This window comes from Dendrobates tinctorius, unplaced genomic scaffold (genome assembly GCF_039654945.1).
Source record: "Dendrobates tinctorius isolate UK_male_01 unplaced genomic scaffold, ASM3965494v1 ptg000059l, whole genome shotgun sequence".
Taxonomy (NCBI): Eukaryota; Metazoa; Chordata; class Amphibia; order Anura; family Dendrobatidae; genus Dendrobates; species Dendrobates tinctorius.
This window is the reverse complement of record NW_027361727.1, coordinates 3,372,504-3,388,466: the sequence shown is the minus strand read 5'-3', so window position 1 is coordinate 3,388,466 and position 15,963 is coordinate 3,372,504. Positions and strand designations below refer to the sequence as shown.

Genomic DNA, 15,963 nt, shown 5'->3' with positions numbered 1-15,963 from the left:
ACTAACTAGACAGGACAGGAAAGGAAAGACACCGTCTGCAATCACGCAAAAAAACCTGCAAAAAATGTCCAACACATCTGATAGAAAAATACTGAAGTCGCATGACTTCACCCACTATATCAGCACTGTGGTATATTCTGAAAGCAGAGCAAAAAGAGGCCAATCTAATAAGGGACAAAAACAAACTGGCAGAAGCAGTAACATATGGATGGAGATTCAGCACAGCCCCAGTCGGAGCTGTCTGACCACACAAAACTGAAATAGACAAAACCAGATCAAATGTGAACAATAGCAAAAGAACACTTAGCTGAACATGCAGGGACTGAGCTGAAAACTAAGACCTCAGGAGGCAGGAAAAAATCACCAGCAGGGATAGAGGGAGTCGGCTGTCTTAAATCCAGTCAGAGACTCCAGATCTCCAATCGTCCTCCTCATTATCAGGTGGCAAGCCTCTGTTAATCAGATCAGCTCCATTACGTCCAATAACCACCAGAGGGAGTCCAGAAAGAGAACTCGCGACCCCTCTGTCAATATAACCAGCTCGACTACCTTCACTAGTAACCAGAGGTATGCCAGAAAGCGAATTCACAACACTAAACATTCCCAAATCCTGCAACCTTTCCTCATAAGACAGGGTTTGCAGACTGGTCACCATTCTGGTCGCACTTTTCTGAACTTGCTCCAGTTTGTTGATGTCTTTTTTAAAATGTGGCGCTCAAAACTGGACACAGTATTCCACATGAGGTCTGACCAAAGAGGAGTAGAGGGCAATAATGACTTCACGTGATCTAGACTGTATGCATCTGTTAATACATCCTAGAATTGCATTTGCCTTTTTTGCTGCTGCATCACACTGTTGACTCATATTCAGTCTGTGATCTATTAGTATACTCAAGTCTTTTTCACATGTGCTGTTGCTTAGCCCTACTCCTCCCATTCTGTATATGCTTTTTTCATTTTTATTGTCTAGATGTAGTACTTTGCATTTTTCCCTGTTAAAAACCATTCTGTTAGTTGCTGCCCACTGCTCCAGTTTATTTATATCTTTTTGAATCTTCTCTCTTTTCTCTAGCATTAGCTATCCCTCCAAGCTTTGTGTCATCAGCAAATTTAATCAGTTTACCCTCAATTCCTTCATCTAAATCGTTGATAAAGATGTTGAACAATACAGGGCCCAGGACAGAGCCCTGTGGTACCCCACTTGAGACATTCATCCAACTGGATGTGCAGCCGTTTACGACCACTCTTTGGGTCAGATCACTAAGCCAGTTATGAATCCACCTAACAGTTGCCTTGTCCATTCCATACTTAGTAATTTTTCAATAAGGATTGTGTGAGATACTTTGTCAATTGCTTTGCTGAAGTCAAGATATACTATATCTACAGCATTTCCCTGATCCACCCAATCAGTGATTCTGTCATAGAAGGAAATTAAGTTAGTCTGACATGACTTATTAGTTACAAACCCATGCTGAGTGTTTAATCACTTCATTCTGATCTAGGTACTTACATACATGTTGTTTAATAATTTGTTCAAAGATCTTTCCTGGTATAGAAGTCAGACTCACCAGCCTATAGTTGCCTGGGTCCACCTTCTTCCCCTTTTTGAAGATAGGAACAACATTTGCTCTTCTCCAGTCTTCTGGGACTTCTCCTGTTCGCCAAGAATTTTCAAAGATTATGGAGAGGTGTTCAAAAATTTCTTCTGCTATCTCCTTCAGTACTCTGGGGTGTAATTCATCTGGACCTGGAGACTTGAATTCTTTTAGGTTAGCTAAGTGTTTCCTCACTATCTTTCTGTTTATAGATATCCTGGATTCTTCTATTCCCTTACTAGGACAGTGAAGAACAGGTAATGTTATATTTCCTTTCTGAGAGAAAACAGATGCAAAATAGGAATTTAAAAGTTCGGCCTTCTCAACATCCTGTCTTACCACTTCATCATTTTCATCCTGTTAAAATCCTATAGCATCTTTGACTTTACTTTTGACATATCCCCAAAATCCTTTATTATTGCTTTTGACGTCTCTTGCAAGCCTCAATTCATTGTCCGCTTTAGATAATCTGAGGCCGGTTTCACATTTGCGCTTTATAGCGCAGCGACTGCCTGCGCACGGCCGCCGCTAAGCCCCGCCCCCTGCCGGCTTACTGCCCGCCCCTTCTGGTCATCGCCGCCTACTAGCGCACATGGACCCTTGCGATCTGTGCACCCTATCTTTAGCATAGGGTGCGCAGATCGTGCGCTGGCCGTGCGCTAGCAGGATTTTGCCGTGCGCAGCGCACTTTTGAAGGTGCGCCCGTGTGCGCCGAACGCAGTATGTTGCATTTCGGCGCGCACGGAGCACCTTCAAAAGTGCGCAGCGCACGGCAAAATCCTGCTAGCGCACGGCCAGCGCACGATCTGCGCACCCTATGCTAAAGATAGGGTGCGCAGATCGCAAGAGCCCATGTGCGCTAGTAAGCGGCGATGACCGGATGGGGCGGGCAGGGAGCCGGCAGGGGGCGGGGCTTAGCGGCGCCGTGCGCTGCAGGAAATAAATGCTAGTATGAAACTAGCCTGATATGTGCCCTGCAGATTCTGCAGATAGCATTATATTCTTCTTTAGATATGCCTCCCTCTTTCCATTTTATAAAGATTTCTTCTTCCTTTTTAGCATGTGCTTAAGTTCTGTGTTCATCCATCCTGGTTTCCTTAAATGCTTCCTATTCTTCCCTGTTTTCGGAATTGTTAACAATTGTGCTTTGAGAATTTAATTTTTCAAGATTTCCCATCCTTCCTGGACATTTTTGTCCTTAAGGATATCCAGCCATTGGATCCCTCCAATTCTCTTTCTGAATCCCTCAAAATCTGCCTTTCTGAAATCTAACCTTGACGTCTGAGTCTTCACAGGTCTTCCTCCTCTAGTTATTCAAAATTCTAAAATAGCATGGTCGCTACCTCCTAGGGTCCCAGCCACTTTTATCTCCTCAACCATTTCCTCCCTGTTTATAAGGATTAGATCCAAGGTAGCAGTTCCCCTTGTTTTCTCCCTTACCTTTTGGAAGATAAAGTTGTCAGCAAGAGAGGATAAGAATTTCCTTGACCTGTTAGTTTTGCCTGAGAGAGATTCCCAACAAATGTCAGGATAGTTGAAATCTCCCATGACAACTATGTCATATTTTTTGGAGAACTTGGCCATTTGATGCATAAAGAGTTCATCCATATCTTCAGCTTGCACAGGCAGCCTGTAGTAAATGCCTACAATGGTGTCCTTTCCATTGTTCTGTCCTTGTATTCTTACCCAAACAGTTTCCACAGAACTCCCAGTCTCTGAAGCTTCTATCTCTGTGCAGATATACGTGTTTCTAACATACAATGCGACACCCCCTCCTCGTTTATCAAGTCTGTTTCTTGCAAATAAGTTGTATCCTTCTAGTCTTGTATTCCAATCATGTGTATCGTCCCACCAAGTTTCAGTGATTCCAATGACATCATATTTCTTTTCCTGCGTTAGTAGTTCCAATTCTCCTTGTTTGTTGCCCATGCTTTGTGCATTAGTATAGAAACATTTTAGTTTGTGATTGGTTTCTCTTTCTCCAATATTTTTATTATTTAGATTCTTTTGTCTTTGTTCTTTCCTCCCACTTCTAATAGCAGAGCTCTCAATAGCATTTGTCAGGTGTATGGCTTTTTCTGGTCTTTTGCTTCCCTTCCCACATTGTTCTAGTTTAAAGCTCTCCTTACAAGTGTAGCAAGGCGACTTCCAAATACATGTTTTCCAGTCTTCATAAGGTGCACCCCATCTCTAGCATATTCATACAGCACACATACACAAGCTCATCATAAACATACAGCACACATACACATTCAGCACACATACACATCATATACATAGCATACATATGTATATCATACACATCATACACATACAGCACCCATACACATGCACCCACATGTATGGCATCTCTACAGCACACACAGACATATATATATTGCATCTGGAGAAAAATAAAATTGCAGCAACTATTGAATGACAAGTCCTACATTGTATACAGCACAATAAGTACTGTCCCTGCAAAATAGACAAGGATACAGCAGTAATATGTTATTTTCTCTCCAGCCAAAATCCATAAATTAAAAATCCAGATTCTAAATAACAGAGACCAGAGCAGCAGCATCGAGGAACCTCTAGATATTGATTTTCACACAATAGCAAGATGCTAATGATTGTACAGTGCAGACCTATATGGTGAACTATGCTGTGCAATGTCTGACAAAGCCAGGAGGAGGTGTTTCAGAATGGAATTGTCATGATCCATGCTGGATCAGGACTGATAAAAAACACAGGTAACCTTTTTTTCCCATAAGCTGTGCTTAAGGTTGGTTTTTGCCCCCGGTGGCCATTAGGATTATTGCACTATGGTGTCGTTTGTTCTAAGTTTGCCCCCGGTGGTGTTGAGCGTCATTGCACTCTAGTTCTTTAGTTAAGTGCACATGATTATAAAGCAGGTGTGATTGCTGGCTCTGCTATAAAAGTGTCACAGTTGTTGCAATCAGTGTTGGTGATAGAGTTCATTTCAACCATCCTTGGTGGAGGAAGGAGCTGGAGAGCGTTCCTTGCAGCACTGTCTTAGCCCTGGTGTGAAAGGACACATAGGGGATTTCCTTGTAGCTCTGACAGAGCTTGGTGGCAGCAATTCAGGAGGAGAGCTGCATTCTGGTGGTGGACTCTGTTGCCAGGAGCAAGTGCAACAGATTAAAGCTAAGTGGTGTTTCCCTGTTTGTGTTTTTCCTTAGTGTGTATTAGTGCAGCAGTGGGGCCAGTGCCTGCGCCACCCAGCTCCCTAGCAAGGGATAGGTGTAGGGTGTGCTAGGGCGACAGGTTCCTAATCGGCGCCCTGTGCGGAACCGGCATAGGGAAAGTTAGGGACACTGACCCAGGGGAGTGCAGGAGGTCTCCACATCCCCTTTCCCTATCGCAGGGCCCACCGTTGTAACTGTTTCCCTTCCCTTTGTCTTGTTGTTTTAGTTACCGGCCAGTGAGCCATGTCACACAGGACAGTATCACGTGGCGCGTCCTGTTGTTCTAGTTACCGGCCTGCTGGTCGCGTCACACAGGACGGGTCTACGTGACAGGAATGAACCTTTTCTGCCACTTCTCATATCCTTCATATGGGGTCAGCCTGTTTAACAGCTGCAAGTACAATATGTCATTGTTGCTCTGACCACAAGATGGCGCCAAAATGCTTTGTCACTTCTTTTACATCCATGAGTGTGGATTTCCAGGCAGGGGACCCCTTGTTATATGATATGCTGGATTTTACTACTAGTGAAAATCATAATGGTCTAAATTTATGAGAAAATAAAATCTTATTGCACGCCCTCCATCACCAGTAATTTCATCAACCACATAGACTTATGCACGTTATCTGATGATTTATGTTCTAAAATAAATAGAGTTTAAATAGACATTATGCATTAAAGTGGAGCTACTAGGCCCCAGTATGCAGTTGACAAAATATATATGTAATATACACTGCATAGAGGTGATATATATCAAAATATTTCTATACATAGAAAGATTTTTACATATGCTAGCTTGCAGCCTGATCCCATTTTGGGCTTCTCTTCGGGAGTGTCTTTCCCAGTATTATAGGCTGGATGTGAAGTCTGTCTGTGTATCCAGGGTGCTGCTGATTTGATTAGCTCATATATCAGCACTGCTTCTATCCTGCACTTATTTCCTTTTCTTGTCCTTTTCTCTTTATCTATAGCCTGTTTTCTCTGCCGTCCATAAGACTTGTAACGCTTTCTTCCCCGTCCACAGTGTGGAGATCTATGTTCCACCCCCCGCATGCTGCTATTTTTTAACTGATGGAAGGTATGGGGAAAAGAGAGAGGCATCAGAACCAGGAGCTCTGGTGGATTTTTAATATTTTTTTCTGATCACGCAGCTAGATAAAGGAGTTATAGACACTATGCAGCATCAAAATGGTAGAAATTTTTTTATGAAAACTATTTATAAAGTTGCTTAATTTTGCATTCAGAAAGCAAATGAAGATGTATAAACTAGTAATAACCAGCATCTTCAATTTTACTGCAAATTAAATCTAGCTAGAAAATATGGTGTTTATGGTGCCACTGAGAGCTCACCTGCACATTTTTTGCCAATAGAGCATCACCAGAGTCCCTATAGAGGCAGCAAGGAGGGAGTAGCACCTTCCAAGTGCTAATTTTACAGATGTTTGATGTGGGTGTAGTCCCTACTTTCAGGCACTGGGTGTCAGCAAAGAGCAATCAAAGATACATAGTATCTGTGTGTATGTCACCATGCAGGCTGTATACTGTACCTATCGCCATTCTCTTGACTTACAATGTCTGCTCCTCGATTGCTTCATTAAATTAAGGATTTCTACTCCAGTCCCGATCACAGCCAATAAAGATATATAGAAAGATGAAAGACAAAAGGGATCAATGCGATGTGCTGAGCGGACGATATATACTGTATATAGCCTTATAAAATACGACAAATAGCATTATAATAACGCCTATACATTGCTTACAATTAATTCTGTACCTATACATTTATATGCCAGAAATGAATTTAATCTCTCTTTAATTTCCTCCCCCGAAGATTGAAATCAAATATTAAATAGATTGTAAATATCTGACGTTACAAGCCTGCTGCGTCCCTATGACAACACTTCCTGGCCCTGTACTCGGGTAGCTCAGAGTTACCATAAACCATCAGGCTTTATAGGTGAAAGTTGGGCTTGATGGTTACTATATGAATATGCATTGTAACCAATGAGATGCTGGCGTGCAGGGTCATTAAGTGTTGTCATGGGGGCAGGAGTAAGAATTATTGCTAAGGGTGACACGGAGGAAGACGTTTTTCCATGGGGATACGGAGGCAGGAAGTGTTGTCATGGGGCCATATGGGTAGGAAGTGTTGTCGTATAGAGACAATGGAGCTCCTCGCTGCAACTTGTGATATGATAGAAAGAGCAATGTCTCAAAGTGGCACAGAGTGTTTCAGGATGGATAAATAATATAGTGGTGGGAGCAGTAGATTATGAAGAACACAGAGTATTTAAGGATTGTGATCTACTGATCTTGTGGGAGGTCACAGATGCTAGCAATGCAGAGTGTTTCAGAAGATGCTGGCTATATTGATTGCACAGTACAGTGCCCCTAGTGGCCATAATAAGAGGTGACACTTTGTGTGTGGGCTATCTGTGAAACAGCATTAGACACCAGGATAGATCTGCAGCCGGTGCGATTCTGCGTTACAATGTGTCGCCATCTGATGCGTTTCCCTCTTTCTCTTTCAGTTCATTCTGTGCTTCAGCTTCTACCAGTGGGAGCCCATGACTTATGGCAGCTATCACTACCCCACGTGGTCCATGGTCCTCGGTTGGCTGATGCTGGCCTGCTCCGTCATCTGGATTCCGATCATGTTTGTCATCAAAATGCATCTGGCGCCGGGCAGCTTTATTGAGGTAGCGGCTCCGAGCGGCTCAATCATTAGCCGCGCTCTGGTTTTGCATACTAAATACTAATTAGTTCTTCTGCCCATTGCAAGACAAACATAAAATGAGATTGCGGCTTCCAATAGGCAGAGAACAGCTGGATTATAAAAAGATTACACTGCACTTTGTGATGGACGCGCATCTCGCCAAGCGCACCGTCCCCAGCCCGATACATCGCGTTTACCACTTTTCACTTGGGAGGTCGAGGAGTCAAAATGGCAATTTAGCAGAGATTAAAAATAACGACATTAGAAGCTCAATCCATTTTAATAGTGAATAAACCGATAATTGTTCTGTCTGTGACACCCCCTCCCCTGATTTATCCGCAGCAGACATGGAGGCCGTTCTTTTTTCGCTGGCACCTCGGCGGAGAACAATCATTCACAGATAATTAGAATCTCAGGTTTCTTATTTAGCGGAGTTTGTATACATCGGGGGATTACCAGAAACACTTATTCAATTACTTTGAAGCCCCCACTGTCCGGGCTACTGGATTCCGAAATTAAGGAAAACGTGGATGTGAAGCTATGGTTAAGAATCGGAAATCAGATCTAATAGATTTCACTTAGGTTCCTCTGGGATGGACGTGTTCTGCTGGTGGCCCAGTGATGTATCATTGACTTATTACTGATTGTAGAAGGTGGTTATCTTCTTCTGAGTTAAGACTGCTACCCCCACAGAGGCAGACTACACCAATGCTATGGAGCATAGGAGGTGCGGGAAGCCAGAACTGGCATAAGAACCAATATGGAAGTAGCATGGGCAAATGGCCAAAGTCAACCATGGAGGTGATAGAAATTTAGTGGCCAGCTAAAGCCCAATCCAACGAAATGGGGCCCTATTTTCATTTTGGGGTCCTCTTTTTAGGACTTTCTTGTATTATTCTGTTTTATAAGGCCTTTTGGTCTTCCATTGTTCCTTGATCTCATTGGATTGAAACCAATTAATACCCAGTGTGACCTGAAAATGTCCAATGAAACCAATCGACTTCTAAGAAAACTAATAGTTGCCAACTAATACCAACGATGTCCAGCAAAGTCAATGGATTCATTCTGATATCAACCTAAAAGGTGGACATTTGGTGGTGGCAGGAGTAACTGGGGACTATGGTGGTGCGAGGAAGCGGTGGACAATTGAGGCCCCGTACTCTTAGATTTCAGATTAGTGCTAGAAATTATTTTGTGGACATTGAGTAAAATTTTCCAATTGAGTCTTGGATTGTAAATGTAAAGATAAGCTGCAAATTTTCATGATCGCGTTATTACAAAAGCAAAATACCCTATAATAGTCACGCAATGGATGGAGATTACTCAACAATGGTCTTCTTCAACCCCTTTCCTAACCCTAGGAGATATTACAAGTATATAGTGAAACTTGGGAACAGCTCCCCTAATCTAGAAAAGGTTTTCTGGTATGAATTTCCAGGTCTTCTAGATCTTCTATCAGAAGACAACCCCTCTAGAAGTCCATTTTCTTGGCTTTGGAGAAGCTTGTACAATAAGTTACCAAAATTTACCAACATTTTACTCTTTACTAACCTGACCCTTTTGTTCTCACCTTTCAGAGGCTGAAGCTGATCTGCTCTCCGCAGCCAGATTGGGGTCCGTTCTTGTCCAAACACCGTGGAGAACGTTACAAGAACATGATTGACCCATTGGGCACTTCTTCACTTGGCCTGAAGCTTCCTCCTAAGGATATGGAGCTAGGAACACAATGCTAGTACATATGGTGTCTGTACCTCTGTCGTACAGGCTCCCCACATTCCTCCTAACATCCGTCGTCTTCTTCTCCCGTAGCGGACAGTGCAGGTGGCCTCTTAGATAAACAGTAGGATCCCTTGTTGCATGCTGTAGCCAACACCTAATCTGACCGCCTTGCACATTTGTTGCTTCTCTATAGTGTCCACAACCTTTTGTTTGACTGCCAAATATCAGCAGTGCCTCTGACGATGATTGTCCAGCTGCAGTAAGTAATATTATTTTATAGTAGTTGTTCCTGCCATGATATAAGAGTATTGTATAAAGTGTGAGCCATTTCATTGTAAATCGAAAAACATCCTTTATTTAATCCATCGTCAATGGGTAACACACAAAAACGCATCTTTCCTACTAGCCCAGAGTGGTTCTGGTCTGGTTTCAGATCTACAGATGTCTGGAGATACAGGTCCAAGTCATGTGTTACAGTAGTAAACTGGACTGGGTTAGAGTTCTTGGAGATAGTCCACTACTCATAATGGTGGCTTCAACAGGTCAACGTTCTCGTCGGGTCAGTCAAGGAAGCCATTAAGATTGTTAACGATAAGTGGATGAATGATGTTTTCTTGCTCATCTGAGGGGCTTCCTCAAGTCAAAAGTAGGAAAGTTCTTCAAGTAGATATTGTCTTGTAGATCTGACATTTGGTGCCATTGGATGAATGGTGATAGTATACTGGAGCTTAGAGTCTAAGAAATTATCTAAGGAAGTCAATTAGTTGAACAAAGAAACATCTTTTAAAATCTAAACAAGTCCAGTTGATGTTGGTTTACTGCTACTTGTGACCAGAAAATCATTAGACAGGTCCAAAAACTTCTCATAACACAAAAGTTAAAGTGACTTTCTCCAAAGTTCCTATATGCAAGAACTTAGACCAGGTCTTCAGTGCGGCCAAAGCAATACTGGGGCTTAATAGTCTTGGCATGGACCAAACCTTTATTGAATTGTCCTTGCTGGGGCGATTTAGGCTCAATATTAGCTCCTCCACCACCTCTCCGGGTCGTTCTTCTGACTAATAATAAGCAATGACTTTGCCTATAATTGCGTCTTCCAACTCTAAACTTTGCATATCGGTTTGCTCATTTGCCATGGGCTATTGAACAAATTATTGATGAGTGGAATGACCCTTTAATGCCTAAATAACTAAAAGAATCAATGTCTATTAAAAGAAATTTTGGAAATCTCAACAACTGTTTATGTAGAAACTTGTATTACTCTTTCCTTCTTGCTGTATATACATGCAACTATTATTTGGATTTCTTCCTGTCTTTCCTCTTTGCAGGGTCTTTCCTGTTTACTATGCAAAGTAAAATTGCCCTTTAGCCTCTAGCAAGACATCAAATAATGGTCGCCGTTGATGGACGTTTAGTTTATTGGATAAATGGACAAACTATGGGTTAATAATGAATTTAATTTGACCCCAATCTCCATGTTATAGCTGGAGGAAATCAGACGATCAATATAAATGTGTCACGACGGTTGGCTTAATTGGACTGTATAATGATTCATCCTTTAAGGATGGCCGTCTTGTAAAGACAGCCTATTATATTTTCTTAGGAGGGCATGTTGAGGTAATAGAGGGGATCCATTTATTGGCACCCCACTGTACTAAATAGTACTGTCACGTCCGTCTAAAAGGGTTCTTTGCTCTGGAGCACTGTCATTGTTTATTGAACTTGTTGGATGCCAATTGGATCCATTAGATGTCCAATGAAACCAGTAGATACCCTGTGAAACCAGTAGGTGTCCAGTATACCAAGAGACATCTGGTAAGCCCAGTGGATGCCCACTGAATCCAACGGCTGGCCAATAAAACCAACTGAGACTCATTAATCCAATATTTGTCTATTGAAACCAATGGATGTCCAATGAAATTGATAGACATCCAATAAAATTAATAGACAGCCATGATGCCCAATGAAACCATGTGATATCTGAAGACTTCAATGGATGCTCATTGAAATCAGTTGAGGTCACATAACGCAAATAGATGCCAAATTAAACCATTGTGGGTCCATTAAAACCAGTGGACACTTATCGAACCCAATGGACATCCAACAAAACCAATGGTTGTCAAATGATACTTGTTGACGCCCATTGAAATAAATTGCAGACAATAAAACCAATGGATGTCATTGTAACCAATGGATGCCTAGTAAAACCAATGTGCATCCATTAAAATCAATGAATGCTCAGTGATTACCCAACAAAATGTCAAAAAAATTCTTAATTTTTACCTGCAGCGGCACAGATGGTTTGCAATGGACAACCATTTTTTTTCATTTGCCAAGTGCTAATCCTACGTCTTCCATGAGACGGTTCTGAATATTCTGAGCCGATCAGCACATTCACGCATTCTTCTCTTAACTCTTTTCATCCATTTCTTGACCCCCTATTCCTAGAAGCCATTATATAGTTTGTGCCTAATTTTCTATAGTCGCTCCGATACGTGCACCTAGTAGTAGATCCCGTTCTTTGATGTGAAGTTTAGTATTGACCTCCCCGACCCCGATCCCTTTCTGTCGTCTTTCTATAATAATATATTCTACGTGTTATTCCGTAAAGAAAACAAATAGCAGCCAGCTCTGTCTATATATTATATATATAGTTATATTAATGTTTATGGACATCTTTCTCCTGTACCAAGCCATATGTGTGTGTAGATAACGTCTTGACCTATACAGATGACGGTTGGAATGAGACGAGGTTCAAGTGGCTCTACCGGGATTTGCTTGATTTCTAGCAACAGATAATAGTGAGAGGGCGGTTGGACGACCAAAGTCAATGGAAATCAATCTCCTGAAATGACCAAAAATAGTGTTTGACCAGCAAAATGTCTGTAGATTTCACCGTTACAAATCCAAGCAAGGAGCAAATATTTAGGAAAGAAAAGAGGGTGCCCTTACGGGGATCATCTATACCAAGTTAGATTTGGTCACAGTATCCTATTCTTATGTAATGTCCCCCCAAATCAATGATACAAGTTGACTGACCCCCAACTTTCTGATCTTATTTGTAAAATGATCACTGTTTTGTGAGGTCCTAATGATGGAAATGAACCAAACCCGTTGAAAGTCAACCAAGATGTGTGTGTGTATATATATATACACACTAGCTGCTGGCCCGATTCTAAAGCATCGGGTACTCTAGAATATGGCCAGCGGCAGATTAAAATAAAAAATGTGATATACTTACCATCCGACGGCCCCCAGAATCTGTCCCTCCCCTCCACACTGCTGGCATCTTCCGTCCCAGTACAGCTTTGCGCCAAAGACCGCTGCTGACATCCTCTCGCGAGAGCGCAACGTCATCAGCGGTATTTCGCGCAAAGCAGTACTGGGAACGGAAGATGTCGGCAGCGTGGAGAGGAGGGACAGATTCCGGGGGCCGTCGGAAGGTGAGTAGATCACTATCTTTTTTCTTAATTCTATTTTTTATACGTTTATGGTACCGAGGGTCTGAAAGAGTCTCTTCTCCTCCGGACACTGGGTACCGGCTAGCGCCAGGCAGCTCCGGCTGCGTTGCCGCTGACGCCCGTGTGCCTGGAGATGACCCGCGGCAATCGTCGGCACGGTACCGGTGGTGTGCGTCCTGCTAATTGCGAACTGCGCCTGCGCACTGCACCTGTTGCTGATTGGTTGCGGCCTGGCGGCCGCGACCAATCAGCGCAGCGGGATTTCGGTTACAGACAGATATGATAAGGCGTATATATATATATATATATATATTATATATATATATATATATATATATATCTATATCCTGACCCCTTCTTATTGATGCAACTGTACAATGCTATTTGACCTTTATAGAAAAAAAATGCTAAAATATGTCTGCAATGTAGTGCAGGTGCATTAAAATACTTAGCGATTGCCGTCTTACCCAGTTTTCACCACAGCTCCGCTCCACTTCTGGCTCCTCTTCATTGCAGGCTCACACAGGGATGTGAGCGTTTGAGACTCAGAACAAGTTTCTATAATCTTACATTATAAAAATGACTTCTGCTCCACATAGAAACCCCAATGTGATCTGGAAAGTCAGATTTGAAGTCATGTGGTGCAGAAGAGTGGAGCGCCGCTGAAAACGGGAGAAGACGGCACACATTGCAGCTGTTTTTAAGTCTAAGTGCATGATTCCAGTAACTTTATAAATTAATGCTCAGCCCCCGTATAAATATTAAGTGTGCCCCTCACCCGATACAGATTTTTCTTATTGATCCAAATTGACTGATCTATTGACTTATCAATTACCGCCTTCCCATGGACAGACATACAATGTGACCCCAGATTTATTGATGGTATTATATGTAGAAGTCAGACCTTCAAGTTACCCCAAATTATGGATCTATGGGAAGTGACCCCTATTCATAAATGCATGAGAAATGACCCCCTAACCTATTCATATATAACTAGACCCCTAACCATTGATACATACAAAGAGACCCCAACTCAATAATATATATCTAGATCCTTAATCAGTATCATGTGAAGAATGACCCCCAATTCATTAATATATAAGCAGACCCCTTATCACCGATATACAGTATGAGAGGCGAGTCACAATTGCCTAATATATAACTAGACCCCTAATAATCGATTTATGGGAAGTGACCCATATCATTAATGTATGAGAAATGAGTAAATGACCCCAAGATGTTAATTTATAACTAGACCCCAAATCATTGATTTATACCTACACGCCTAATCATTAATACGGTATATGGGAAGTGACCCCAAATTCACTGCTATATAATGTGACCCCTAATAATTAAAATACAACCAGACCCCTAATGACTGATAATGGCACCTTAGTATTGGGGAGAGAGGGGGCACTTGGTACTTGGGGCTGCTCTTGTCCTCTCCCAGGTTGATGTCATGAAGCAGAGCGGGGTATGATGTCGCGATCTGTCCAGGGGCGTCAGTGATCAGTTGTAGGAGATGCATGTGATTACATAGTGAACACCGCACCTCTGTACAGAACATTGTCGCGGCTTCCATGCTTCCACTATTGCCTCTTCCGTGCTGGAGGTTGCAGGCACGTTCCACTTTCATCACCCGCACCGGGTGACAGGACTGTTCCTGCAAAAAACAACACGAGATGTCACCTGTCCATAATTAATAAGCTTCCGATACTGATGGAAAATACAACCTCCTCCTCCGACTCCTCAGTACATCAGATGTGAGGATGAAAGGACACCAGGTCGGAAGCATTCACCACTGTATATGAGTTACACTTCATGGAGAACTTGGCCTCATTGTGTGTCTTGTTTGTTATAATGTTCGTTAAATTTTCACTCACTTATACTGAAGGTACAAGAAAGATAGATTATGTCACTCACTGATCTACGACAATCCAGATGTAGCAGAGCTGTACTAGTCACTTAACTCTATGGCAAAGCTCTGTTCGTTCAACAAATAATGCTTTATATATGGTTTTACATGGGACTGCAGATAAACCTAATATGTCAAGCTCTAAACACTGCTGAGCAACTAATTATTAACTACTGATTCTTAATTATACCCCCATAGCTGCGCTCACTGTTCTGCTGGTGCAGTCAATGTGTACATATATTACATTACTGATCCTGAGTTACATCCTGTATTATACCCCAGAGCTGCACTCACTATTCTGCTGGTGCAGTCACTGTGTACATACATTACATTACTGATCCTGAGTTACATCCTGTATTATACTTCAGAGCTGCACTCACTATTCTGCTGGTGCAGTCACTGTGTACATACATTACATTACTGATCCTGAGTTACATCCTGTATTATACTCCAGAGCTGCACTCACTATTCTGCTGGTGCAGACACTGTGTACATACATTACATTACTGATCCTGAGTTACATCCTGTATTATACTTCAGAGCTGCACTCACTATTCTGCTGGTGCAGTCACTGTGTACATACATTACATTACTGATCCTGAGTTACATCCTGTATTATACTTCAGAGCTGCACTCACTATTCTGCTGGTGCAGTCACTGTGTACATACATTACATTACTGATCCTGAGTTACATCCTGTATTATACTCCAGAGCTGCACTCACTATTCTGCTGGTGCAGTCACTGTGTACTGTACATACATTACATTACTGATCCTGAGTTACATCCTGTATTGTACCCCAGAGCTGCACTCACTATTCTGCTGGTGCAGTCACTGTGTACTGTACATACATTACATTACTGATCCTGAGTTACATCCTGTATTATACTCCAGAGCTGCACTCACTATTCTGCTGGTGCACTCACTGTGTACATACATTAAAGATCCTGAGTTACATCCTGTATTATACCCAGAGCTGCACTCACTATTCTGCTGGTGCCCTCACTGTGTACATACATTACAGATCCTGAGTTACATCCTGTATTATACCCCAGAGCTGCACTCACGATTCTGCTGGTGCAGTCACTGTATACATACATTACTGATCCAGAGTTACATCCTGTATTATACTCCAGAGCTGCACTCACTATTCTGCTGGTGCAGTCACTGTGTACATACATTACTGATCCTGAGTTACATCCTGTATTATACCCTAGAGCTGCACTCACTATTCTGCTGGTGGAGACACTGCGCACATACATTACATTACTGATCCTGGGTTACATCCTGTATTATACTCCAGAGCTGCACTCACTATTCTGCTGGTGGAGTCACTCTGTATATACATTATATTACTGATCCTGCACTA

At 42.3% G+C, this 15,963-nt stretch overlaps 1 protein-coding gene across 1 annotated transcript in view; it reads left to right on the top strand.

Moving 5' to 3' along the window:
* Positions 1–10,297, top strand: part of SLC6A5 (solute carrier family 6 member 5) — a 76,965-nt gene extending 66,668 nt beyond the window's left edge. Inside the window, exons 14-15 of the mRNA XM_073578308.1 lie at positions 7,315–7,482; positions 9,077–10,297. Of these exons, the coding sequence (XP_073434409.1) occupies positions 7,315–7,482; positions 9,077–9,232 (324 nt within the window). The 3' untranslated portion in view covers positions 9,233–10,297. The remainder of the gene's footprint in view (positions 1–7,314; positions 7,483–9,076) is intronic.
* The last annotated feature ends 5,666 nt before the right edge of the window (positions 10,298–15,963 follow it).